The sequence below is a fragment of the Cyanistes caeruleus genome, chromosome 10 (genome assembly GCF_971803275.1).
Source record: "Cyanistes caeruleus chromosome 10, bCyaCae1.hap1.1, whole genome shotgun sequence".
NCBI classification, from domain to species: Eukaryota; Metazoa; Chordata; class Aves; order Passeriformes; family Paridae; genus Cyanistes; species Cyanistes caeruleus.
This window is the reverse complement of record NC_141710.1, coordinates 6,362,850-6,389,079: the sequence shown is the minus strand read 5'-3', so window position 1 is coordinate 6,389,079 and position 26,230 is coordinate 6,362,850. Positions and strand designations below refer to the sequence as shown.

The following is a 26,230-nucleotide window of genomic DNA, read 5'->3' as shown; positions in this document are numbered from 1 at the left end:
CACTCAAGCCTCATGAGCCACACATCTTCTGGCAGATACAGGTTTTAAAGAGACACTCTTGCTTCTTTTCCTCTAACAGGAACAGGGCACATGAGAGGCTTGGCAAAGCCTCTTGCTATATTTATCAAGAAAGTGGAATAAAACTCCTAAAACATCCATGTGATGAGGATCTTCTTCTGCAAGTTACCTTTTATGGTGTTCATGACCTATACAAAAATATTTCTTTTCCAGCTGGGTGCATATCTCAGCACAGTTAAATTCCACCATCTAAAATGATGTGTTCGTGTGAGATACCACATAGAACATAATGATCTTATCCATACTGAACACTGCATTAGGAACAGCAAATACCTTCCAGCAGGATTATACTTCTCTTATGGGCTGAGAATACAATTTACGCTCCAGAACCAAGAAAAGCAACTTTTAGTTAGTTCAGGGTGCCATATAGCCAAGTACATTGTTTCAGGCAGGCAAGTGTCACCAAGTCAAATCACCATGACAAAAATCACAGTGCCTGAATGAGATGGAATTAGGCATCCCAGTCTCAGGAACAGAAGAACATGCTAATTCCTCACCTCCAGCAAGACCTTCTGCTCCAGGTTTTTATATGTTCTGTGCAGCAGCTCCTTGGTCCCCAATACTCCATACCACATCATGTTCTTAGTACGACTTCTAATGGGGAAAACAAAGAGAAAAATTCATCACAGACATTAACCCTTTCACTAAGAAGGAATAAAAACTTCACACTGAAATGGTACCTGCTACATCCTAAACCACAAAGGTGCTTCGCTTCCTAAAGGGTCAATTGCTCCTAGTGGTCACTGTGCTAGGACACTACTTCCCTTTAAATAAATGTCATGAAGGAATCAAGCATGAGTAACAGACACTACCAGAAACATGCACAGACTGCCCTGGCACAGAACTTGTGTTCTCATACACTAGGACGTCAACAGTGCTCAGCTGTATTAGCTCATATACAGCAAATGTAGCCAATCCCCGGCTACACAAAGCATCCTGTAGTTGCTCAAGTATTCAAAAGGCCAAACCTGTGGCTTATATTGAGTCAGGATCAACACCAAAACCAGCCTCTGCCACATTTAGAATTGAGATGTACTTCTCTCATAGCTCAATAGCAAGCCCAGGAGAAAAATCAGAGTTGACATAAATAGAACCAATGTGCCAAATCTGCACCAATGTAGCAACTTAAATACCTTATAGCACAATGAATCAGTAATAAATCAGTAACTTATCTCTTCCATCATGATTTCAAGCCTTGAAGGAGCATTATGTAGACAATACAAATGATGCTAAATAGGTGTATTTAGCACATTGTACACAATCAGCTTCAAAACCACACAGAAGCATGAAGTAGTACAGTCACTTCTGGCATCAATCCAAAGGCCATTTAAAACCAAACTCACCTGCATTTCTCTGGGTGCTCATCACGTTTGTTGTTGAAGTCCAAAGAAATCTTTGCATCCAGTCCAATTCCAAAGTAATTATTCATGACACATTTCTCTGTGTAACATTCACTGCCAAACAGAAGAACAAAACATCCACTCATAAGTCTCGGTACCATTTGCTGCATATCTCACACAGAATCAGTTAGATTGGAAAAGACCAAGCACAACTGTGTCAGATGTGTCACTGCATGTGTAATTCCATAAACTGATCCTTAAACCTTAGAATCCAGCATATAGATCCATTTATGTAACTCCAGGCTGCTGAAGTCCATTACTTTGGTCCATAACCTAATACCCCTCTGCTGAGGTTTGTTTGCAAATGCCCACTCCCTCCCTTCAAGCTCCTGGCATACTCACAGATTTTCAGGCTCAGAATTAAAGGGATCAGCATGGATCAACAATCGGCTGATGACAGAGCTCCCAGGCAAAGAACCTGACATGCCAGCCCGGATATCTGGAGCAAAATTGACCATGGAGAAGAGCATGACTAATAATAAGCAGAAAACAGGTAACTTCAATCTCAAAAACAAGATAACAAGAGTTGGTACATTTTTCCCTGTCATTCATGAAGAAAGAAAACAGCATTAGTGCTTTCTTTCACTCCAGAGGTCAGTTCTTTTGACAGGGAGAAGGGGGGCTGCCTGCAGGGTTTCTGACTGATAGTGTACTGCCTAAGGCTAGCAGCCAAGTTGTATAGAAACATGGAAAAGGGAATTAGGAACGTACTTTCTGCAGCAGCTTTTTTGTTTCAAGGTGAGACACGTAATATTCCTGATACAGTGAATAGAGAAAAGGAAAAGGAGCAGGACTGAAGCTATAATCCAAGTTGTTCAAGAATCACTGTCTCCTGCTTCTTAAATTATTAACTGGTGACCCACAAGTAATAGGTTTGTCAGAGAGAAAGGAAATTACCTGCTTCCAGAAGGAGCAGTTTCACAAGTAATTTGAGCAAAGAGATGGAAAATGCTGCCACAGTGATGGGGAGAAGTTGCTGCACATCACGAAGAAGGTGGAATTCTGCTGGGTCTGTGCCCTTCCAGTCATTTTAGCCTTGATATAAAAGAACTGCTGCTCCCAACCTATGGCTGCCATTCTTCACAAACCTTTCTCAACAGCATCATCTCTCTCTTCTCAGTTACTTTGAGATAAGTATCTCCTTGCAATTGGCATCCAAATTCTGCCACGTCATGGCATTAATAAAAACCTGTGTCTAAGTCTTAGCTACAAACTGGAAAATACTACAGCTCATTCCAAGCCTCCACTTGCAATTATCTACAAAGGGATTTCTCTCACGGTTGACCCTGCACATCTGGCAGGACAATCTCATGTTTTCACATGGGGACTGCAGCCTGTGCTGCAATCACCCATGCTCCAATTGGCTGCCTCAGTGGGAAGTGGTGGGTGTTAGCACTTACTTGGGTAGAGGATTTTTGTGTTCAGCATTGGCAAGTTGTCCCGGCTTCCTGTCTGGGGAGGAAGGGATGCAGAGCTGCCCAGTGACAAACTTCCTTTGTTTATTAGTCTTTCACAAGGAGACTTGGAGGCTGTAAAGCAAAACACAAACTTGGATATTGACATAGTGCTGTGATTCAGACCAGCACAGGCCAAATAGCAAGACTGGGTTAGGAATCACTCAACAGCAAAACACTTGAGCTCCTATAAAACAAAAAATTGACAGAATTAGTCATTAAGAGACAGATGTCACATACATGCTGCTGGGAAACCAAACAGATTTGAACTACAAAATGCCACAAGAAAAATATTAGAAATATAGATGCGAAAAAGCTGGTGCCAGCAGCACAACAGACCAAATCAATACTTGGGGAAATTCCAAATGTATCTGCAGTGATCAGGGATCTCTAACAAATTACTTGTATAACACAAGTTATTAAAGCAAACTGGCTGCTGTTCACTGTCATCTACAAAGGATGACATGAAAAGTGCCCAAGACTGTCCTTGTCCAAGCACTGAAAGCCAAGGGAACCCAGACTACTAGCTAAGGGGCAAGAAAATTTCTGAATCTTAGACTTCATATACTAAGATCATGGACCAGCCATGAGAGATGTAGCAAAAAATGGGATGTATAGTGCACAGGCTAGAACACCGAAATGTGCAAGGCCTGAAGAGAAATCATGCAAAAATTTGAGAAGAACAGAACACAGAAATGAATACACATTACACTTTCTTCCCTTTTTACAACTAACAGAATTGTAATCTACAGGCAAGAAATGCATGGTGGCAGCTCCAGAGCAGTACCTTTCCTCTGGCTCCTCCCCTTGGACACGCCATAGCTGCTGCTGTGTGATGACTGCATGGAAATCTTATCCTCATTCCTCAGCTCCTTGCCCTCCTCAGAGGCTGAGAGACTAAGGAGGAAGCCCTCTTGCTCCTGGGTCTGGGCATTCTGCTCATCTACAGCTGTATGAAGAGATAAAGTAGGTGAGTGCCTCACAGCTCTTCTGGCAAGGAATACCTCCCACTCATGTAAATAACAACAGGATGGGACTCTAAATGTCCCGATTCCTTAAAGGAAAGAACAGGAATAACACAAAGCTTTCCTTTATCATTTATCTCAGCTCTGCTCTGGAGAGCTTTTGGAACCAGGTTGGCTTAGCCTCCTTGTTCACTTTGCTGAGCTCTTTAGCAGTGGGGCTCTAAATAGAAGTGTCTATTTTTAATTCCACAGGTACTCAGGCATCCTGAGATGTAAACTGTGCTAGAGGTGATGGGCTTCCATTTATTTGCACTTAGATGTTGCCAGGAATTCTAACCAGACAGACATGAAATGATCAATGAATTTCTTGTTTATTTAATCTGTAGCAGTGCAATAGCATAAGGCACTTGAAAAGGGAACTTAGAACACATGTTATCAAAAAGGAAGAAAATAGTAGTCGGTAAAAACCAATACAATCAATGCAATTGGATCGCAACTTTGGAAGAAAAACAGTTTGGAAAAGTTGAACAAACACATCTGAAATGTAACTGAAGTTTGCTCGAGAGCTGGTAAGATTTAAGTGCTAGCATGCTGCCTAAAGAATCAAAACTTCCTTTGCATGCAATCAACAGGTTTTTTCCTCCCCAGCATCCCCTGTCAGGGCACAGCTCTGAATGCTCTCAGCTGCTCTACCAGCTCACTGCTTGCACATCCCACACCCTTCTTACAGTCTCTTCCTCTCCCTTGTGCTGACCCTGTAGTTCATCAGAACTGCCCATGAAGCAATCCAACCCACTCGCACAGCAGAAACAGGAACACTCCCGGACAGAATAAGCAAATTGTTTGGGCTCTAAAAGAACTTCACGAACATTAAACTGGCCTAAGGTAATGTATTTGTTTTGGTTTAGGGTAAATTTGGGAGAGAACTTTGCAGCAGCAAAGTGAGGGAGCAGCGAGGTCAAGGCCTCCTACTTCACCAGAAGCAGGCTGTTTGCTTCACTTCCACTATTCACCTTCAGCAAATATTGTATACAGTGCTGGAAATCCAAGCAACATTGCAATGATTTGTAACTTACTACACTGCTGTTCAGAGTGCACACCTGGGTGTGCATAGATGCTACATTTGTAACTTCAATGTTTTTATCTCCAGTAACAATCTGTTAAGTACTTCCTTTGGTCTCAGTTAACCCCCAGCTTTATGACTAACTTGCCTTTCAAAGGAAAAGAACCTTGGAGCATTGGGATGTGGGTCTGGAGAGAGACAAGGGTCAAGATGTGGAGAAGATGGTCACCTGCCTAAGATGTTAACATCAGAACAGAATTGACTTGCATTAAAGGGCAGTATTATGAGTTTTTCCCAAGGACAAAGCTCATTTAAGAAGTTCCTGCTTACTTCTGCAGCTGTACCACAGCAATGTTTTGCTGGGCTCTGCTATAAAGAGATTGAAACAATTAAAGTTAAAATACTTAAAATCCCTTCCTCCCAAGTATTTTCAGATCTGTTTTACAGCAAGGCCACACAGAGAGCTGCACTGACACAATTGCTGTATGGGTGGGGACAGACAGGAAATGCAAATTAACAGTGTGGGAGGGTAGGAACTTCCTAAACCAGTCCACTGGAAGAAAACACACCTTGAACTTCAGACTCATTTATCAAGAAATGTTCCCAAAAGGGGAGCTTGGCAGAGATGACATTGAAACTAAATGGCCAGGCTTACTGAATAGTTTCTCTAGTTCAGGAAAGCTGCTTTCAATAAAGAAGCCTACTGCCCCCAAAATAAAGGAAATTTATAGCTCTTAAGAGGCTGTAGGAAGTGACAAGCAGGACTCCTGACGGGTTACCTTTCTCTGCATGCTCTATTATCTGGCGAATGGCTTTTTTCAAGCTGTTGGCTCTCAGCATGAGCTGCTCTCGGGGACGGAATATCTGGGGCCGTGCAGTGCATGCTGAGCCCACCGAGAGCTCACTCGAAGAGTCACCAGCACTGCCCGACCCATCCCCGTCTTCTGTCTCCTCTGCAATGGTGGGAGGAGGGTTGGGCAGAGAGGAAGATGCTTGAGCTTCATCATTCAGTGTCTTCAGTAATGAGTCCAGCTTCTCCTTCAGGACAGAGCACTACATAAAGAAGAACGACATTTGAGTAGAACTAACAGTTGCCTGGGTAGCTCATTCTTTTAGTGTTAACTGAATTGCTGCCATCCCAGTTGTCTGAAAACAGAGCAGTTTTACACTTCAGAAGTAGAAACCCAAACATATTTTCAAATTTTACCTTCCTGGCCATGACCTCTGACTCCTCTGAGCTTTCTGTTGCCTTCTCATAGGCTTTCCCTACTCGAGCCACAAAATCCTTCACTGTCTCACAAAGCACCCTAGACAAAGGAGGAAAACAAAATCATGCAAGGATTATCACAGGATTTACACAGTGCAATTTAGAGCAGTTGTCCTCTAAGTACTCACTTGGCTGAGGAGATCACCACTGAATGTTGATCAGAAGTCAAAATTTTGGACAAATGAGCAGCCACAGAATCTTCATAGCAGAGAATCTTCTGCACCTGTTGACAGTCAGAAAGAAGCCACTGAGGTGCTGCTTCCCAGCCCTACAACATTTGTTGTGAAATCCTGGCTCCTCTGAGGATACCTATCACTCCACAGATTCTTTTTGCCCTGAAAAATGAATCCACAGTCCAGGGCTCTGTTACTTACTGAAGACCTGGATCTGATGAGGAAGCTAATTCTGAACCTACAAATCATCAGCAATTCAGTTCTTAAGAGCCTCCGGTCAACTGCAAAGCTAAAAGCACTGGGGCTTTTCGTGACTGCTCTGCAGCTTGACACTATTTCAACAGCTTGACGTTATGAAGCAAATAAAAGGCAGTAATTTCCTTTCTCTTCCATTCCAAAGTATCTTCTGCTCATCCCTTATGGTTGTCGACTCTGGTAACCCAACCTCCATCTTTCTCCATAATATTTCACTGACTTAAAGCCTCAGATCTTAGCAGCTCTGGCTCAGCTCTGCTCCACTGGAGCTCCACCACAGCCTCCTATCTCGTGTGCTCCAAGGCTGGTTCTCCAGTCCCCTGCCCCTCTCCTGAGAGGTACCTCTGAATTCTCACTGCAGTCTTCAGTGACTGTGGAAGTGGAGGCCTGGCGAGGGAGTTTGGTTTCATATACCATGATGCTCCACCTGTTGAAAATCATACTTGTCACTACAGTGCAGATGGTTTCTTCTGTTATCCAAACATACCAGGTTAGAACCTCAAAGCAGAACAAACCACACGTTGGGGAGCCACCACTGATACAAAGAAGCCACAGAGTGACCATGGAAATACAGAAGGGCTGAAATGGGGAAGGAAGTATGACACCATGAACAAGCATTCTACAGCACAGGGAACATCTCTGTACTTCTTCCCTCTCCACAAAAATTCAGTTGGCATTACTTGATTCAACATAAGAGATGCCAAGATGCAACTTGAAAGACATAAAACAATTTTAAATGTACAAAGATATACAGGAGGTATCAATACCAAGAGTAAACATCCACTTCGACATTTGGCTTTCATTTCTAAGCCAAGCTCAAGATAAATTGGTTTAGATTTACCAAGAAGAAATTGCTGGGAAAAAAAGTAATGACTTTAAGGCTTTCTTAGATTACAACATAAGTTTGTTTTCAAACTAGTACAAAGGCTGACAAATTGAATTAATGAGGACTCTGGGACAGTAGAGAAAACCCAGATAATATCACTTAATATCTTGATATCTGGAACCCAGATAATTTCACTTGTTACTGTTCTGCAGCAGAGACATGGAAAGCCAGACCACTTCCTCCTGCTAGCAGGTTACAGTAGATTAGCAATTACAAAATGTTATCTGGCATTAGTAAAAGGTCCAGAAGCTTGGCAGAGTCAGGACTGCCCTGTTTTCCTGGAAGGATATCTTCACACAACTCTTGAAGATCAGATGATGTTAGTGATGATTACTCACCTGTCCAGCATTTTGGTACTGGCCCTCTCCAGCTTCTCCAGGATCTGCGGGAGCTGGGTATCATCATCACAAGCAGAACCCCAGCCTAAAACACGGGCAAGGTCATTCCCTGTTCCCAAGGGCAGCACTCCCAGCTGACACTGCATTAGAGAAAAGGAAAATAAAAGTCATATTCAAACGGGGAAACATGAGCCACAAATATCCATGAGTAACATGACTGATTCTTTCACACACCAATCACTGGGAAACAGTTAATCCCAGGGTGAGAGAAAGTAACTGGATGGGGAAAACAGCCAGAAGAGTATACAATTAAGGAAAAATTTCCTCTACTTTTGGTTGTAAATTGGAGCTACCATCTCAATGAGCACCTCACTGTAGTAAACCTCCTGGAGGTTTACATTTAGCCATCAGGTGGTGCCATTGTGTTTCTGTAAAATTAGCACAGACAGCTCCCAGGCAAAACACTGCATGATATCTCTACCCCAGTGAAGTTTCTGCCTATCCCTTAGGCTCAGATACTATACCATGAGAATTAAAGGGAACAGAGCATAACCCATGCGGAACTTCCAAGTTTTCTAACCACAGCCCTTTCAGAGCATGTCTCTGCTGGCAACAGAGCAGGAATACTCAGACCTACTCCAAAAGTTGGATCTTGTGGAGGAACACTGGAGACAGGCATAAAGAATTAATCTATTACTGGATTAATTTCTTGTAGAAAAGTAATGCAAGAGCACTGCTATGGTAAGCTTTCAGCAGCTTCAGTCCTGGGGTGAATGACATCTGCATGACCAAGGAAAGTCCTCTTCAGCCCCTGCTGTTGTTATTTCATTCCTTCATCCAATCAAGCTCTTGGGCAGGTACCTGCTTGTGAAGGTTGAGGCTATCAATTTCAGAGAGAACCCAGCCAACACTTCCGTCCCCACCACAAACTAGAATCCGGAAAGTGTCAAATTTCTGGAATAAGCGTAAACTACAGAGAAGAGAAAGAAAAAAGCAAGAGGGAAAAACAATCAGCTGTTACAGAAAGAAATGATAATTCTAATCTAGATAATAAACATGGCAGTGTTGCTTAAAGTACGCATTGATTTTGCAATGAATACAGGTCACTGCCAGATTACAGATGAATTTAAATGGTTATAATTAAGGGATTATAAATACAGCTAAGCAATTTACAATAGCTATTCACTACAGAAATATCTCCCAAGACATACTCGTCTACTAAAGCAGGGCACTCTGTCTCTACAGAAGGGGAGACAAGCATGTGATAGCTGATTATCCATTGAAATAACTCCTTCTTGCAGCCTTGCTGCATCCAGCCTAACACTAGTTATTCATCAGTTCTAAGTGCTCTGATGTCACTGCCTTGACACAGCCACACCAATCAAAGCAAAGCTTCAAGACGGGGATCTTCATGCAGTCAATCAGCCATGAGACAACTGCAAGAGGCTGTAAAACATTACAAGCTTTAGTCCTTCTGGGAAAGCAACATAAATCACTGCTCTGCTGCCTTGACTGTCCCACAGGCAGGCAAACAGCTCACCAGTGTTAATTTCTCATTCACTCTTTCCAGAATAATAAAAACAACCTCTTCTGTTTGAAGTTGTGCTTCCTACTGAACATTTTTGAGATCTGCTCCCGTTTTTATTTTGTCTTTGTATATATGGTTTTTTACTATTATTACCTAAACAGGATTTGCTGTAGTACATGAAAATCCTTATTTTATCAAGCGTTGCTGACACACAAAAATGACTACCAGAAATGACAACATCTTATGGTACAAGTCTGACAAGAATCAGCTGAAAACATTCAAATTATCAACAAGCAGGCTTTACCCTGTACCATCACTTCCTTTTTAAGCAAATATATAAGAGCAGCTGTTTTAGAAGTGTGCACCACAGCTCAAGAAGGTAATTGATTCCTTCCTCTCCATTGCTACTTAAAAGCAAAATTCCTCGTGACAGTCAGTCCGGCTGGGGAGGGGAACAAGAAAAGTACTTAATTCTACAAGTCTTTTATAAATTATTTTTCAGCCAAACACATCCCCTCAACAGAACACTGCAGTTTTAAATGCCAGTGTTTTGCAATATGCTGTGGCAAAGAACCACAACAGTTCTCAGGAGAATCAAATGATCACTCATCCAGGAACAGATGCTCCCAGATTTAGCCCCCTGCATCTACAGATCTAGTCAAACATTTGGAGTCACTGTGAGGAAAAGATGAGGGAAATTCACCTTGTGTTGGCTCTTATTTGAAGGAGCACCAAGTAATGACAAAAGTTACTTAAATCTGATGCAACAGAAAAACATTTGGAAGTGGGCAAACTAAAGACCAAACTCTTTTAAGCGAGAGTTACATAAATACAGAAAATAAATTTATTTCACAGCACTCACTTTCTTTTATATCCACAGATATTCTAGCATAACTTGGCAAAAAGTCTGAAACAGATCCTAGGGCAGAACCAACTTTACCATACACACTCATAAGAGATCTCTCCACAACATCACCACAAAGTCTTTGAGGGATGGAAGTTTCACAGACTTCTCAGGTAAGTTGTATCTCAATAATTCTCATCTTGACAATATTAATTTGCTATCTATGACATCTGTCTATTCACTTGAGTTAACTGAAATTAACTCTTCTTAACAGGATGCCTGTTACAAGACTGTGGACAAGTTTTCTTATGGATTCAAGCTTTCCATCTTTGGTCTTCTTCCAGGGGAGTGTTTCTGGAATTCCCTCCAAATGCCTCAAGCTGTCCTGCTATTATTGATGAATGGATATAATAAACCTTCTGACAATATTTTTCGTTTTATCTAATCAGTAACACTTAACACAGAAAGAGGAAAACCCCTCCAAACCTCATGTGTTTTGTTTTCTTTGAGGAATAGGTTCACTGTTACATTTGAAGATGAGCTTAATCAAATAAATCCCTCATACTTTCTGGGTATTTATAAGGAATTTTTGTTTCCACAGAATATCTGCCTACCCAAGGTGAGGTCCTCCATTCATGAGGTCAAAGACCTGGGCTGGATTCAGCAGCTGTTTGAATCTTCGTAGAAATTTTACGCCTTGGTTGTCTCCACTCTTTGAGTTGACAAAGACCAACAAGGGGCTTGTGCAAGACGGTGGACAAGTAGCTTTCCAGAAACCTGTTGAGGCAAAGGGAAGAGAGAGGAAGGAAAAGCCAAGAGATGTGAAGCTGCCCATGGGGGTGGATGGAGAGAAAAACCAACAGCCCACACCCCAGCCCAGCTATGAAGCAGTTTATATTTTCCCTGTGCTTATGGCACCCACTGTGTGAATGCCAAACATGCACAGCCCTGAATCCAGTATGAACCATACCTCATGCTGCCAAATGTCACACTTATCTCCTAGCAGCATGCCAAAATTTTCAGCTTCCCCAACCTTCCCAAATTGCTTCTGCAATATTGTTATTATCAATAAATTTAATCAGCTGCAGCTCAGCAAACACTGAAATTACAGGGAGATAAACTGAATTTTGAAAAGCAAAGCAAACAGTTCACTGCCATACTCAGCAATGGCTTTCAGTGGCGAGTTTCAGCAACAGCAAAAGCAGAATTTTCAGCTGACAGAACCTGACATTAATAGTGCCAGCTGAAGTGACTGCAACTGAGAGGAAGAGAAAGAAGTGCTACTTACTAGGAACACTTACCATCTGAATCAATGCTGTTAAGAGCAGTAGGAGGAATGACAGACACTTTGCAGAGCCCTAGAGGGCACTTGTTTGGCAACAACTCTTTACATGCTGTGTGTACCTGGAAACACCACCAAAAAAGAATGGGACAGACTCTTTTGGACACCATGGTATACCTCTTAAAGCCATCCAAAAGAAGTTGTAAGAGGAAGAAAGGCGGAGGGCGTGATCACCAAAAAATTTCAATTGATGAATTTATTGATAAAGTTATTTTAAGAACTATCTAATCAGACCCTTCTATGAATTCTCTTCTTTCCATTAGTATGTACTTTCCTGCCATTTGAATTTATGAGAACAGCACTTTGAGTGCTGTGAGAACCAGATAGCAGATTCTGTGGCTTTAGGAGCCTTCAGGCATTCTGCTTTCAAAATCCCAGCCTCAGCTGAGAGATCTGAAGTAGCAACAAAAGAAAAAGGTGAGAACTCAAGAGAACAAGAGAGTCAAAAAAAAAAAAAAGCAGGAAGAGATGAGGGACATAAGAGGTAAGGAAAAAAGAGATTAATGAAGCCACCCAAAAAAGGAAATACAAAGTGGAGCAGGGCTTTTCTGGTACATAAAGACTGCAAGATAGAGAGTTTGCTTGGCATTTGAGCCTCCCATTCTAAAAACATATTTTGTGATACTTCTTTTACTAGTATTATAGACAACCGGAAACATAACAAGATCTGTATCTCTTCAGTGGTTAGGCAAGAGTAATCTATTGCAACAGAAGGGAAATTGCTATTATAAAAATAGCTGAGTATTCTTTATAGTTTGTTGCACTTTTTTAACCTGTAGAAATAACAAATAATGGCTCCTTAAAATCCAGTGCAGTCCATGACTGAAGCTTTGATTCATGTCTGCTGTAATGAGATTCTTCTATGAAAGCTCACTCTCAAAATAAAATGAGCTTGGCTAGAAGCTGGATACTTTTTTCAGGTCTTGCTTTTATGCATCACAGCAACACTTCTGAGCATAAATTAAATTTCTATTTCTTGCAGAACAATAAAGTCCTTCATGGCAAACACTGACAGCATGGTTAGAGATTTTAATCCAAGCAAGTGTCATTAAAAGAACATACCACAGAGCTAATCAAAAACTGTCCTTTACTGAAATGATCACACTTATTCAACTCACCATGGCTTTGCACCATAGGCAGCGCCAGTCTTGCAAACGCAGGACACTGCCACAGGTTTTATCACACACAGTGCATTTGGCACTCACAGGCAGGTTTCCTTCCAGCCACTGATGTGGCATTGAGATCTGCAAAACGTACAGAGGGACAGAAGCTTGAAGATACAGGAGGCCTTTATGACTCTGAGATACATAGAGAAGCAACTCTTCGTATGCACTGCTTAAGGACAGCAAAGGCAATTTCTAGAAAACACCTGAGGACAAATTTTTACATCATTTACATCATGTTCAAGCACAGAGTCCAGGTGACTCACCCCAGGCTACCCAGGAAACACCGAGTGCATCAGACATCCCAATACGCTAAGGTGCTGTTCCAAACATGTATTTTTCTTTCGCCAAAACTAAGATCAAGTATTCCATGCTTGCAATTATTTAATCTCAACTCCCCCCAGTCCATAGCAGTTTATTCCTACTAAGGAGTCCCTTGCTATCCTGGTTGGCCTTTTCACACTGAATCTCATGCTCTGACAGGAGAAATCTTCTCCACGTAAAGGCAGAATCTGCTATTTATGAAGTGAAAAAAAGCTATAGAACACAAGACAGTGCTTCCATGTCATGGTAAGGCTGGAAAAGTTCAGACTAACACCTACCCCATCTTCATCCTCAATGATATCCTTCCCGATAGAGGCCAGAGTTGTCCACTTGCAGTTGTTGGTTGCCCGCACAGCACAGCGCTTGTGGGCTTTAAACTTGCACACTAAGGAGGAAGAGAAGAATGTATTAATCCTGCCTCAGGAGATCTAATGTGGCAGTGTGTATTTGGCTCCAGAAGAAAGCATGGGCACACTCTATCCTTCTTAGCACCATCAAAATGTGCTCTGATCTAGCTATTAATTCTTGCCTTGTCATTTTTGCCAGTTGTTTGTACAAAGCTTAGTGATCACCTTGTTAAATTTAACATGATTTATATAGTCGCACACTGCTCCATCATGTTACACAGCGTAAGTGTCACTGCAGTCATGTTAGAAGCATGAGCTGTGTACAGCCAGGCATTTCTGCTAAGACAAAGCTGAGGAAGACTAACCTTCTGGCACACAAACACTTAACAAGTACATTCTTATAAATACAGTTACTCTCATGAATAGGAGTCTTCTTATGAATATGCTCTCAGATATCTCAGAAGTGTGTATCTGCTCATTGCACACACATGATTTTAAAAAGGGATAGCAATATTTGGGTATATTTGCAAAAACAAAAATAAAATAAGGCTGTTCCTTCCCAGGCAGAAGACAAGGGCACACTTACCTTCACAGGACAGCCCATGTGATGTGACCCCAGACAAGGCCTCCCGACACACGTTGCAGTACGTTGGCCGGGCATGGGAGCAGGCGTACCAGTTATGCATCCCTGAGAAATGGTCCATGCTGTACTGGGTAGACTGATGATACAAATGTATTACAGGAAGGTCTAAAGTAGAGCAACAAAACTTTTTTTTTCTCTGAAGATTTGCATGAAGCAGTTTGAAAAAGCAGAAACAGAACACTTTTTTACTAGGAAAGAGTGGGCGACATGCAGTTTATACACATTAGCTGAAACCCAAGAAGATCTCTAAAGCAAAAGAGACTACCTAAAGAAGTCACACCTTCACTACAGTTCCTGTCCCACCTCTTATCCATGTCTTACGACAAGTGTGTCTAGGAAAATGAACTGGAGAATTTATCTGCTGGAGAATTTATCCCCAAATTTATTTTTTTTTTAAAATCAGATTAAATTTTCAGAAAGATCAGTTCCCCAACCTGGCTCATTGTGTAGCAGAGAAATGCTTGTGCCAGCATAAGGGAGGCAAGCATCAGAGTTGGGAAAACATGAGAGCTTTTTGTGGTAGCAGTGCTGGTCTCACTCAGCCCCAGGAAGCAGGCAGATGCACTGAAGCTGGCAGAATACCAAGCAGGCAAGATGTGAATTAGAGCAGGGAGGACAATTGAAAAATGAAAAGACAGTGGGAGGGGAACATTGCTTCATAACCTATCTATGCTCTGAAAATTCTCTCCAAATTCCCAAGGGAGCATATACAAAGGCAAACATTCTTTGGAGAATCACTTCAATGTATTTGGGATCAATTTTACAGAAGGTCCTAACAGTATTACCCATTACAGTCAATAAAATGACTTCTATCAACTTCACTAGAAGCTGACTCTCAAAACAAGCTGTGATTTAGCAGAGGAAGCACAGAATATAAAGGAACATATTTTCCCATTACCTCAAAATGTTCACGGTTTTGTACAGTTTTTAGTGCTGCAATCCAATCTTCCATCTCTTTTCTGTTATCAGCACAAAGGATGAGCTTCCGACATGGAGTGATAATCTGAAGGGAGAGAAAATAAGGACTGAACATGTCAGTGAGAGAACACCTTACCACTAGTGCAGTCTGTTGAAGCTATTTTCAGAGCTACACAACAAAAGTTATTTGCACCTCTGAACCATGTTTCTCATCCACCACAGCACACCTTAAAGTACTTCCTAAAAGTACAGAACCACTCAGATTTTAGCTGTCATTCCCAATACTGAACCGAGTAAAAAAAATCTCTCATACCTAAATAACAGCACAACACAGATCAAGCACAGAGCAGCAGGAGTAATTATGTGCAGACCTTGTATAAGTCTTTTTAAAGGACTTACTGTATTTTTAAAACTGGTAAGAACATTAACACATTTTGTTAATAGCACAGTATACCAGTTTTTAGCAATTAATGAATCAGATAACATACTCTGCAATATCATACTAAAAATTTGTTTAGTCATGACAATTTGTTTAGTCTCCCTCATGGGGAGGGGAGAAATATAACAAAATAAGCAATTTGAACCCTCATGTTTCCTGAGGGCTTGTACTACATACCTAAAAGATATTCTAACAAATGTTCCCCTATCAGGACGAGGCTGTGGTGAGTCTGCCTCCCTCTAACAATTCTTTCCTCAGTGCATTCCCTGGGCTAATTCCCATGCATTAGTTGCCCTGTGTTAAAAAACCCAATATTTTAACAAACCAGCAGAAGACATGCAGGGTGGCCAGAGTTTCCCCCTGCCCAAGGAGGCACCTGGTCCCTGCGTCCTCTACCACTAACTCCCTCTCCTTCAGTCAGCTGGTGGCAGCAGAGGAAATAAAAGCACTCTGCTTTTCAGAGGACTATGTCTGCTGTTCTCAGGGCTGCCCATTCAGTTGGAGTCCAGACTTGACTATGTATCAACCTTTATTCTTCCTAAGACAAAAGTCTTTCTTCCCCACAGTGTAGTTATCTCACTGTCTCTTTGTGCACTCCTCTGTACTGATTTCCAGCAAGCTGACTTAAATTAGACCAATACTGAAGTGTTTTCAAAAAAATCTGTCTACATCATCTGCTTTTCAAGCAAATTGTACATAACATCTGAAAGAATGATTTAAAATAAACTAGGATTCTAGTGAACCAACCATTCAGCCAAAGTTTTGTTAATGAACACTAAAACACCCACACACATCACCCCAATACAATACCCTCATTTTCCAGTCTGTTTGTTTTTTCATCATCATTCATAAAACAGATTAAAAATAAAAGCCTTTGACACTGAACACCAAACTTTTAGTTGATGTTGAAATGCCTCAGAGCATCCGCCAAGAAATGCGGATGTAATGTCAACAAAAAAGATACACCTGGAAAATTCTGCTTTATTTTAAGGTCTTCATTTTTCAAACTGTATTGCTTTTCATTGTCAGACTGCAGATTCACCTGCAATAGCACCACCTTACCCAGAGGCACAACTAATACCTAGAAATCAGTGCTACAGATACATTAAGTAGTTAATGAAAGGAGCTAAATCCCTTTTTAAAGAAAGGACTGGCCATTCATGTTAGAAACACAGTTTTAGCATTTGGAGCATTCTATCTTGGACAAAATGACCTGATCTGTATCAACTGTAAGCACACAGAAGTAAATATTAACACTATTCTAAAAATAAAACTTTTAGGAACTCCTTCTTTCTTCCCTCACTTTCCTTTAAACATTTCCAGTTTTGAAAAAATTTATTACCAAAGAAGGTATTCACAGGAATGTTTCTTCTTCCTTGGGAAAGCAGGAAAGTGTTTAGTTAAATGTATTTCCATCAAAAACCGTGCTATGTAAGAATGGCTACCCTAGAGAAACTTTTCCCAGAGCATGAAACACTGATGCATAAATCAGTGTGAAGTCAGAGAAGAACAAGGGGCATGTCTGAGTCCTGCTAAGAGGAAACAGCTTTTCCTCCGTAAGCAAAACCAAGGTTAACTAATTTGTTCAGACACCACTGGACCTCACTTTCTTCCTGCTAATAAGGCCAAGAACATCTACAGTTGCATACATACAACAGTAGCACATATAAAGTCCAAACATTGTAGGATGAAGCATCCAAGGACTTTTCATGGCTGTAAAACCAGCCAAATTCTGTAAGGAACCACCAGTTCATTTGAGTCACTGGCATGCTCTGGAGCACTGGGGAAGAACAGCTTCAGAACACTCCTACTCAATGCTGCCCCTTTTCCTATTTTTCTGCCTTTTTGGGGGACAGAAGGAAAATGGAAACTATAGCTTAGTTTTTAATCACAATGGAAGACAAGAAATTTAAAATATTGACATAAAATACAGAAATACAGACATTCCTTTGATAAGAATTAATTTCTGAGGCTATTGACTCCCTAGATCATTGGACAGATCATCCAATATAGAAAACAACTAATTCCTTCTAAAGTCACCTACTGCATCATCTTAAAAATCCCCACATTCAGTGTTAGAAAACCCTCAGTTCAAAAAACAAAGTTTATAAGACAAGAGGATAAATAAAGAGATCAAAAGATTTTTATACATGAATCATTTAGACAAAGAGTCACAGAATTAAAATGAAGGGTCTACTATGTCACTACAAAACTGCAAATAAATGCAACTGTGCAGGATAAATATATTAGTCAGTTCAAAAGCAACATTTGCACTGGGATTTACTGGTATCACCAGAGATGGGAAGTAAAAGAATAAACCTCTTTTAAAAAGCTTGCTCCTTAGGAGAACAAACTGGGACAATTCAGATTTCACTATGAAGGACAGACAAGATTTTAATGTAACTAGTGCAGCAATTATTTAGGGAAATGAAGAAACCATACAAACCTGTTTTCCTAATTAATATGCAGCAGTATTACAGTTAAACATCTTAAAGAGGATAATCAGGAATCCAGAAACGTGTTAATAGGGTTCCTTCCTTTGCAGAGCAGTTCAGCAGCTCTGTTGTTCACACACCCCACACCCCCCAGCCCAGCCCGGGTACTGGGGGAGCATCAGCCACTTGTGCCTGCCCCGTAGCGCAGCAGCTGCCCACTTCTTCCTGCACGTGTGGTGGGCAGCACGTGTGCCACGGCACTGGGCTGAGCAACAGAAGCTCTTCCTCCCACTCCTCCTGCCACTGTTCCCTCCCTCTCTCTGAACCAGCTATTTCAGCTCCAGACATACACCTGCTGAAGGATACTGACAGAGGGCCAAGGCTGTTACATACACCGCGCTGTCCAGGCAAGAGCGATGATCAGTTTAACATCTTGCACAAAAATAAAATCATCCTTGTCATCTCAAAAGAAGCCACACCAATCCTCCCCCTGGAAAGCTGTTCTTTCCCAGCCAGGAGTCCAGGGAGTTCACTCTCAGCTACAGCTACAATGAGCCGATACTCTGGAACACAAGGCTTGGTTATCCCTGTTGGTGCACATGGCTACAAACGAGCATGATCCAACTATTTTTTTATGCTCCGGCTACAGCTTTTGACTAACATCCTGGAACAGTATATTCCACAGGATGACGACGCACTAGGTGAAGCAGCATTTCCTTTTATTTGTTCTAAATTTACAAAGCAGCAATGTCAACCAGTGACCTCTTGTTCTCATAAACAGAGAGCACGAAAACAACGATCTGATTGCGTCTGAGCTAGGATGAAGGCTGCCTTACTAGGAGTTAAAAAAAACCAAACCCAATAAAAAGTTTTCAGATTTATTTTTAATCTCACAGATTTTTGGCTTGTTTGGGGATTGGCAGAACTCTGAGCTTTCCCCCCCCATAGCAGCTCAGAACTGTATTTAGATATGAGCAATTATGCAAATTAAAAGTGCTTGTCCTGCCTAAAAACTGAATATTAAAAACTTTTGATCCTAAATGCTACTGAACTTCTGGGTGTGATTCTTTAGATTTCACTGTTTAGTAGAAACTAGGTGCCCAGTGCTCACCACATGGTGATATGATTGACACCTAATTCTGACCAGAAGAAGAGCTCCACAGTCACAAGGGGGGAAAAAGTCCCTCTAAATCACTCCTGGAGAGTCATAAGGACACATGGGAATGGCAGGAAGGATTAAAGACATTTCAAATCAGGATACAAGTTAATTATCAACTTCTCACTGCATATGAAACTCCTGAAATACGTTTGCAGAAATGGGGGTGATAGTCAGGTCCCCAGGAAGTAGGTATGTGCCCTCCATGACTCATCTCAAGCCTATCAGAGAAATACTCAATTTTCAAGCTTGCCTATTCTAAATCTAAAAAAACTTAAATCTGAAAATAACCATGCCTTCATTGGCTGTCTTGTGCAAACACAGACACTCTTAACACTGAAAATGTAACTTTATTTCCTCTCTGTCACATGGCCCATTCCCTCTTACCAGCTGTTAACCCCCACCTCTCATGCTGACCCACACTCCTCTGTCCAAAACTAACACCAGTTTACTGACATTTCCAATACAGCCAGTTAACAAACAACAGAGCCAACCAAAGAAAACTCCTCATTTCATGTTCTAAAAATGGACTAATGTCCCTGGATGTCCTTCCCTGATGAACAGCTGTGAATAATCAGATTCAAAAGGCAGTCCAAAAAAGATTCCTATATTAGACCGAATTTTAAACAGAAATCTGATATACTTCACCCTTTGTTGTACTGAGTAACCTTCCCCTCCCCAACAGCTGGAGCATAAACTTCATTCTCCTGTCTTGCTGCCACCCAAGCCAACTTTATCATCTCTGCTCACCTGGGGAATTTTCTGGCTTCCCAGAAACTTCTCAGCAGTAAAGTGACAGTCTAGCCAAGCATGCCCTGGGACTGTTTGTTATCAGAGTACATCTGGTGAGCTCAATGACCACAAAAGATGGCAAAGCAAGTTAAGATCACACTGGCCCAATCACAGAGCTGACAGAAGAAATGCTGCGGGCAGAGATGGGATGGGGGGGGATATTGAACTTTGCTAAATATAATTTTCCTGATGTGTACATTTCTCAGAATGGCCAAAAGTGGGGGTATGAGAACATCTGCTCATTCTGACTGCTTCCTTTTACTCATATCCTGTTCCAATACAGATTTACATTCAAAGGTGCTAGCCATAAATCCCTCTAAGAGATCCTGCATTATTCCAAACAGTTGATTACTTGAGTACAGAGACAAAAGGAATTTCTGGAGCTCTAGAGACCTAGAAACTAGAAAAAATAAGAAAAATTTCTAAACCTTCAGTTTGATCACATACGGCAAAGGTAGGGAAACCATCCCCTACCTGTAGCTAACTGCTATGTCTGCTCTGTGTGGTGGAGAATGATCTTGACATCCAATGATCTTGAGAGTCCAAGACTCAGGAAGGAAAACTGGGTGAGATTGTAATGAGGACCCAGCCATTTTTCCACTTCAGCTCCTGTTTCAGCAACAGCAGTAGTGAAATGAACACTGGAATACAGTAAAACACCTCACCTGTATTCATCAGCAAGGTTCACAAACCAGCAAATCCACTGTGTTTCAAACACAATTACTGAACTCACACAGGGCAAAATGGATTAAGTGTGGATTAGCAAGTGCTACTCCCTCAGCAAACACACAAAAAAGAAGACTGTGAAAAGGGGAGAAGAGAACGCAAATTTGAGATTTAAACCAGTCCTTAACACTTAAAATCTTTAACATCTGTCTCAATGATGGCTGTTTCTGAAACAGTCTGGAGCTCAGCATCAGGCCAGCAAAGCCTTAGGCAGTGAGTCAGTATAATTTTAGTAGGTCTCTACAGTTTGGAAGACAGCAATTATATGAGTATCAAAGACTCATAAGGGTCCAAGCCTTGCCTTCCTCCACAGACTACATCCCTACTGTATTTCACAATTCAGCTTTCACACAGTTTTGCCAACAAATCCAGTCCCATTAACTCACTGCAGAGGTCAGGTAGAACTCTCTAGAACTGCAGCAATTTTCTTCACCCAAAACCTGGATGACATGGGAAAGAAAATGTAGCTTTTTATGTAACACTGAAGAAATGCACCCGTTTTGTGTGGTTTTTTATAATGCAAGGTCTTAATTTCCTGCTAAAATGACCATCTTCCACCCATGGAAATTCTCATTTCCACCAAATAAAACAAGTCATTAATGTTCTTATTGTTGTGCCAAATTCCTTTCCCTTATTTTTTTTTTTTCTTTAAATAGCAGTAGCAAGATTTTCCTCAAAGCCCTCAGTGCCCAAATCTCTGATCTCTGTTCACAATACACCAGCTATTTTATCCCCAACTTCCATGTGGCTCTTTTACCTTCATTTTCAATCTATAAAATCCAGGACAGCTCATTTCCATAGGAAAGCAGGTCCAGTGTGTTGTAGTCTCTTTAGGACCATTCTTACATTATTTTACATTTTTAGGTTTACGCACCTTGCAATCTGTCCCTCCTGAGCCAGGGCAGCAGTGCATCTTCTCTGAGCACTGGCACTTACTGTGCTATGCTGCGCTGCAGGTCAAGTTCAACTCATGCTGACCCTCCATCTGGGATTTCTCCCAGTCCCTAACCTCCCCCATGCTGCAGTGGGAAACTAGACCAGACAGAGCATTATCCCTGGGAAAATTATCATCTCTCATACCAGGGTCACATTCCTACAGACTTCTGGAAACTGTTCCTAAACAAGGCACATTCCTGTTCTTGGCAATTGGTAAGAGAAGCACAGACAAGAAGAGGATTTTAAAACTTTAGCAACAATTTAACAGATGTCAAAAGCTAGAGCATGCAAGGTCTTTGCCACTGTTAGCATGTCAGAAATGCAACTCTCCTGGCAGTTCAGGTCTGTTAATCCCTAGAGATCTCCAAGGATGGAGCAATACCCAGTGGGAGCAGATAGGGCAGCTGTACCAAGTGCCAAAGCATCTTAGCTCAGCTCCATTACCCACATGCTTGTGCAGCAGATGCACATACATCCCTTTACCTGTTTTCCAAAGGACACAATCCTGCCAGGAAGAGGTCCTAAACAGAACCACTCTGTTCAGAAAGGGCAGCCTATTTAGGAAGGTAAAGCATATTTCAGAGAAAGCTTCCTACTCACTCAAACAGAAGCAAATCCATGAAGAACAGAGGGGCAGGACTGTGGTAGAGTGGTAGAGCTGCTGTCTCAGTGGGCTCACATATGGCAAGGCTGGCACCCAGTAAACCACAGCAGTGGGCAATAAAAGATCGTATCAGTGGTAGGAAAATGACCTGTTACTGAGAGTTTATTGTTAGTAGCAGCTCCTCACAGCCCCCTAACTTTAGCAGTGTTGAACAGAGCCTGGTAGCTAGCACAAAAGGGAATAAATAACTTTCAACAGCTTGATGAACCCAGGAGCTTTCCACACTGGGCTAAGGCAAGTCCTGTTCATGCACCATCACAAGCACCAGAATTAGAGAGGCAGCATTTCTGCAAGTAATGCTAGCAAGCCTCTCCCTGCACAAAAGGTAGCCTTTTTCTTCTAAAGTAGCTTTCATGTAAAACTGAACATATTCTCAAATGACCATGCATTGTTCTGGCTTTGTGCCCCCACCTGGAAGGGGAGAACATGCTGAAATCTGCAGTCTTGCTCAGGAAGGTAGGTGAAACCCCAATTCAGCATGACACTTACAAAGAGAAAAGAGATTATCAAACAAAAGACTCCAGTGTTCAGACACAAGGGCAGACATGATTTCAAAGCTGTAAACTTCCCTCTAGGAAAGCAAAAGCTCTTCACAAACAGTCTCCTTCACTTTTCAGCTCCCTGTCTATCCTGTCCCACAGTAAACAGTTAAGGCTCAGTGTAACTCCTTCTTACAGTAGTCTCATCTCTCTCAAAACCTCATGCATATTTTTGAGTCACTCTGTAACATACAGTAGCAATCGCCAGATCTCTCCACCCACAGCAACCTCTTCCAGACTTTCTAACTCTTCTTCCATGTTTATCTTCTTTTTTCTCCAGATTTTTCCTTCTTTTATGACAGCAGACTAATGACCAGCTCCCACAGGAGGCTGGATTAAAAGTCCCAAAAATCCTTGACATGAAAGGATTTTAAATTACTATTTTCACTGACTAACAGTGACTCAGAAAGGTCTGTTTACCAAAGGGCCTTTTCTCAAGGAGAAAAAAACTGCATTGAAGTCTGGATTACAAACTACTAAAATAGCAAAGTATTTTGAAACTGCAGCAGTTCTGACAGGAAATGGGGACCGAACTGCACTTAATGAAGGTTGAAAACCAGCAGAGTGATTCTAGACATGGCAATACACGGCTCGACTCAACTTTTCACTTGCTTATAAAGGAAATTCTGACAGCTGCCAATATAAACAGAGTACAAGCACTAGCAAAGAGTGTACAATTCCTGAATGTGTACACACATGGGTGTGGAAAAGACAACAACCCCCAGCAAAAACTGAATTTCCAGCATGTGCTGCAATTTTTCCCAATTTAGAGACGAAAGATTAAAAACAAGGAAGAAAGACTCATCCTGTTCATAAGTCTCTCTTTTCTAATCTTTCCCTTTTCCAAATATTAATGGGGCAATCCATGACTCTGTGAGAATTCAGGACACCAGGGACTGGCCTGTGTCACTATGTCACTGGATTAATCAGTCTTTTTGCCCAGCTGATGCCTTCTCTCTGGGTCTCTTTAACCCCCTATTGAGGAAACAGGGGAGGAAAACCCTCTCCCTTGCTAGAAATCCCAGTGACTCCCTGGAGCATATGTTCAACTCCATTTTCTTCAGAGGGCTGAGGCCACACATGGCAGTTTTGAGAATCTGTGCAAGTGTCAAACCACACATATTTTCCTGATCTCTATCAGCCAAAGCTTGAAGTCCAACTATGACTTCCTGCAAATAGCTTGCAACAAAAGTTCTTATATTCTTTCTCCTCATAAAAATAAGTGACACGCTCTTTCTTGAAGCCTGTATTTCAAACCAGCACAACCAACCTCTGATCTGGCTGACCTGGGTTCCTCTTTTTCCAACAGTGCCTTACAGGCACACAGCTCCAGTGCTAGACAGGAGGAGCAAACTTTCTGTAGCTTCAGCAGCTCTATTTTCTTTCAAAACCAAACTCTTCAGAGTTGGTCTTCACTGCCTTCTCTGCTGGAAAGGATATATTTTAATTTAAAAGCACCTACATAAATAATTAACTTGACACAAAACCATGAAGCGGCAAAGGTACTTTCACTTCATCGTGAATGAACTGCAAATATCAACAGCATATCCTCCCCATTAGGAAGGCCTGTTAGTACTTCAATTTTTTACCCAACTTCAAGCACTTTGCCCTCTGTTTATAGGAAAGATTACTTACCCAGAAATGAAAATTCAAGCTATTTCTCCACAGCGTTAATAAGCCCCGAGACAATACAGTAGAAACATGCATTCTGGAGATCACCAGAAACTGGCAACTTCACTGCTGAATAGAGTCAGTACTAAGTAACAAGGTTATAATATGAAAAAAATTGTAGCACACCTCAGGCTTCCATACAGCTGGAGAATGCCATCCATACTCCTCAGAGATGACTGCACTCTCTCATTCAGGCGCACCAGCAACTCCCTTTTCCTCAGCCTACCACAACCACTGTTGCCTCCAGTCATGCAAGCGCTCTGTAAGAGAGGTATTCTAACCTGAGTACTTCCTCTCTCCCGGGACATTGGTCAGGGTGAATCATCAGTTAATAAACAGTATTTCTTAACTGGGTGCAGCATTTCCAACAGCACCGCAGGCACATTTCCTTTTACTCCTCTTCTAGAGAATACATCTACATAAATCCACTCAGGAGAGAACACCTGAAGAGTAAGAGCTCATAGCAAACATATTCCAAAGAACCTGAGCTTCTGATATCTGTTATGCTAGCACAGGTGCCATGTTTCCCAGTGCTCAATCCAGAAAACTCACACTCCTGCTCTTACCTTTCACGTTCAATCTTCCTCTAAACTAGTGTCCAGAGCAGCCTATTCCCTCAGAAAAAAACCTAAACAGATTGCTTGACATGCAATTAATAGCATTAGTCTCGTCTGTGGTCAGTCTCTCTGAGCTACGTTCCACTTGCCACAAGCTGATTAGCTGCCTGCTTAAGGAGGAGCTGGGATAAGTTTCCTTCTGACGGCAATGAAGTGGAGAGGCAGGCGCTGACTGTAATAATATGCTGTTTCCTGTCTGCGGCTGAGCTGAGAGGTACTTCCCAACAAAAAAGGGTTTACAGGAGCTCAGGAGCTCAAGCTCCACCTCTTCCAGTGAAGAGCTTTAACTATGGAGGAGGGGTCACTAGCATGGCTCCTGGCACTCAAAAACGTGCTCTGAACCAGCTTCCATTTCACCAAAGCATCAGAAAGAAGAAACCAAACTACAAAAAATTCCTTCTCCACACAGAATATTTCTCCTGTGGGATCTCAAAGCTCTGAATCAGATTGGATAAGAAGTAAATGTTGTAATTCATGTTATGTGAATGAGGGTCAAAGTCCACACCATCATTTGGTAGCAATAACTGGAAAACATTTACCAAACTACCATGTGAGAATCATATTGGAACACAAAATATGTACCTGGGAAGATATGATGTCCTTTCCAGGTGCTCTCCTGACAATGACAGGCATTGACTAGTATTAAAGAATACATACCTTATCTTTATACAAATCCTCCATAAAGCAGGAAAGGGTCAATGAACTGATAAGGAACCACTTCTTTAACTGTACCAGCTACACTGAAGGCAGCAGGCTTAACTCAGCTGGCACCTTCTAGAAAAGAGCAGATCTTCAGCCCACATACCAGTCTGAGGAGGAAGAATTTGCTCACCACACAAACACTTACAAAAATGGGCCAAAGGAGACGATCCAAAGTGTTTTTAAAGACTTTTGAGGGGAGAGCTGTGGTGGCAAAGTGTTGACCTGAGCAATAGGCAAGAGAGTGATTGGTGTCCCCCAGACCTTGCAGGTGTCACAGGGGAGAACAGGCATAATGGATGGTTCAGGTCCGTGAAACAGGTAAAGCAGATCATTTTGAGACAGGGATCAGTAAAACCTAGGCTTCGCAGCATTATCTTGAGAAAACACTATTCCAGATTAAAGTATAGAACTCATCCTCATTGAAGATTTTGTTTTAATGCTCCTCACATAACTGCAGGCTAGTCCATCACGTGGGCACCTTAACAAATCATGTTACTGCAAAACCGCACTGTCCAAGAAAAAACTCCTCATGGAAAGAGCTGAAGTCTCACTGGGAATGCACCCA

At 41.7% G+C, this 26,230-nt stretch overlaps 1 protein-coding gene across 15 annotated transcripts in view; it reads right to left on the bottom strand.

Annotated features, from left to right (window-relative positions):
- Positions 1–26,230, bottom strand: part of DGKD (diacylglycerol kinase delta) — a 59,459-nt gene that overhangs the window by 12,682 nt on the left and 20,547 nt on the right. For 8 of the 15 annotated variants that reach the window (XM_023933322.2, XM_086844483.1, XM_023933320.2 and 5 more), the window contains exons 4-20: positions 14,969–15,073; positions 14,014–14,146; positions 13,359–13,465; positions 12,712–12,837; positions 11,553–11,655; positions 10,866–11,028; positions 8,741–8,849; positions 7,880–8,019; positions 6,998–7,082; positions 6,356–6,450; positions 6,168–6,267; positions 5,740–6,013; positions 3,720–3,881; positions 2,879–3,007; positions 1,821–1,917; positions 1,422–1,532; positions 576–672 (exon numbers count right to left, since the gene is read on the bottom strand). In XM_023933322.2, coding sequence (XP_023789090.1) covers positions 576–672; positions 1,422–1,532; positions 1,821–1,917; positions 2,879–3,007; positions 3,720–3,881; positions 5,740–6,013; positions 6,168–6,267; positions 6,356–6,450; positions 6,998–7,082; positions 7,880–8,019; positions 8,741–8,849; positions 10,866–11,028; positions 11,553–11,655; positions 12,712–12,837; positions 13,359–13,465; positions 14,014–14,146; positions 14,969–15,073 — 2,136 coding nt within the window. Of the gene's footprint in view, positions 1–575; positions 673–1,421; positions 1,533–1,820; positions 1,918–2,878; positions 3,008–3,719; positions 3,882–5,739; positions 6,014–6,167; positions 6,268–6,355; positions 6,451–6,997; positions 7,083–7,879; positions 8,020–8,740; positions 8,850–10,865; positions 11,029–11,552; positions 11,656–12,711; positions 12,838–13,358; positions 13,466–14,013; positions 14,147–14,968; positions 15,074–17,873; positions 18,125–19,768; positions 19,793–21,410; positions 21,571–24,472; positions 24,607–24,912; positions 25,187–26,230 lie in introns of those variants that run through there. The other 7 variants (XM_023933326.2, XM_086844486.1, XM_023933324.2 and 4 more) reach the window with 5 other exon arrangements.